General features: G+C 63.2%; 1 protein-coding gene across 1 annotated transcript; it reads left to right on the top strand.

The window, feature by feature from the left end:
- The first annotated feature begins 6 nt into the window (after nucleotides 1-6).
- LOC107181485 (N-acetylated-alpha-linked acidic dipeptidase-like protein) lies at nucleotides 7-1087 on the top strand. The gene is made up of 3 exons (XM_015557367.1): nucleotides 7-257; nucleotides 342-514; nucleotides 666-1087. Exons 1-3 carry the CDS (start codon nucleotides 58-60, stop codon nucleotides 962-964), a joined length of 672 nt encoding a protein of 223 aa, XP_015412853.1. The 5' UTR covers nucleotides 7-57; the 3' UTR covers nucleotides 965-1087.
- Nucleotides 1088-1106: the final 19 nt, after the last annotated feature.

Consider the following 1106-nt stretch of genomic DNA (forward strand, 5'->3'; position numbering starts at 1 on the left):
ACTAGGCCTGACACCCCGTCTATAAGAAGCCACCCGAGCTGGCCAAGACTCCGCAGGATGCAGTGGGGGAAGGTGCTTGGGGGGGTGGCGGGGGCCGCGGCCCTCTTGGGGCTAGGGATCATCCTGGGCCACTTTGCCATCCCCAAGGGAGCCAACCCGCCAGCACCCAGTGCCTCAGCCTCCCAGGACCTGGACCCAGAGATCCTTGAGACCATCATGGGGCAGCTGGACGCCAGCAGGATCCGGGAGAATCTTAGGTGAGAGGCCTTTCTACCGGCCCCTTCTGTTTGCCAGAGGCCCTGCCCTGACCCTGGGCCTGCCCCCCTCTGCCCACCCTGCAGAGAGCTCTCCAAGGAGCCACACCTGGCCTCCAGCCCCCAGGACGAGGCGCTGGTGCAGCTGCTGCTGCGGCGCTGGCGGGACCCAGAGTCAGGTCTGGACTCGGCGGAGGCATCCACCTACGAAGTGCTGCTGTCCTTCCCCAGCCAGGAGCAGCCGAACCACGTGGCCATTGGTGAGGTCCCGCCTCGCTGGCTGAGGGATGCCTGTGGGGTGGGGAGCTTTGGGGCCCACGGGCAATACCTCGGGCACATACCTCGAGCATGTACCTGGTCCCTTGGTTGCAGGCTCGATGGTAAGCTCCTAACACTGCCCCCCTTCCACAGTGGGTCCCAATGGGACCATCCTCTTCTCCTGCCGCCAGAGCGAAGAGAACCTGACTGGGGAGCAGGGGGGGCCTGATGTGGTGCCACCCTATGCTGCCTACGCCCCCCCCGGAACCCCACAGGTGGGCCTAGAATACACCCTCCCACTGCCATGGCCCAGCTGCCCGGCTCCCACTCCAGCTTCTCCCATCCTGACTCAGGGGCACTTGAGAAAATGTCTCGACTGGGGCTCAGCTCCCCCAGCCCCAGAGTTTTTTCAGCTCCACATTCCATTGCTACTTCTATCGCCCATCACTTAGTCACTCAGCAAACACGAATGGCTCCTGCTCTAGGCCGGGCCAGATACACGGTACCTGGACACCAGGAAACCAGGTGTGACTGACCTTGGGGAACTTGCAATCAAAACCCTTTATCCTGCCACCCAGCTGTCCCTCTCCTTTC

The sequence above is a fragment of the Myotis davidii genome, unplaced genomic scaffold, assembly GCF_000327345.1.
Source record: "Myotis davidii unplaced genomic scaffold, ASM32734v1 C63703802, whole genome shotgun sequence".
NCBI classification, from domain to species: domain Eukaryota; kingdom Metazoa; phylum Chordata; class Mammalia; order Chiroptera; family Vespertilionidae; genus Myotis; species Myotis davidii.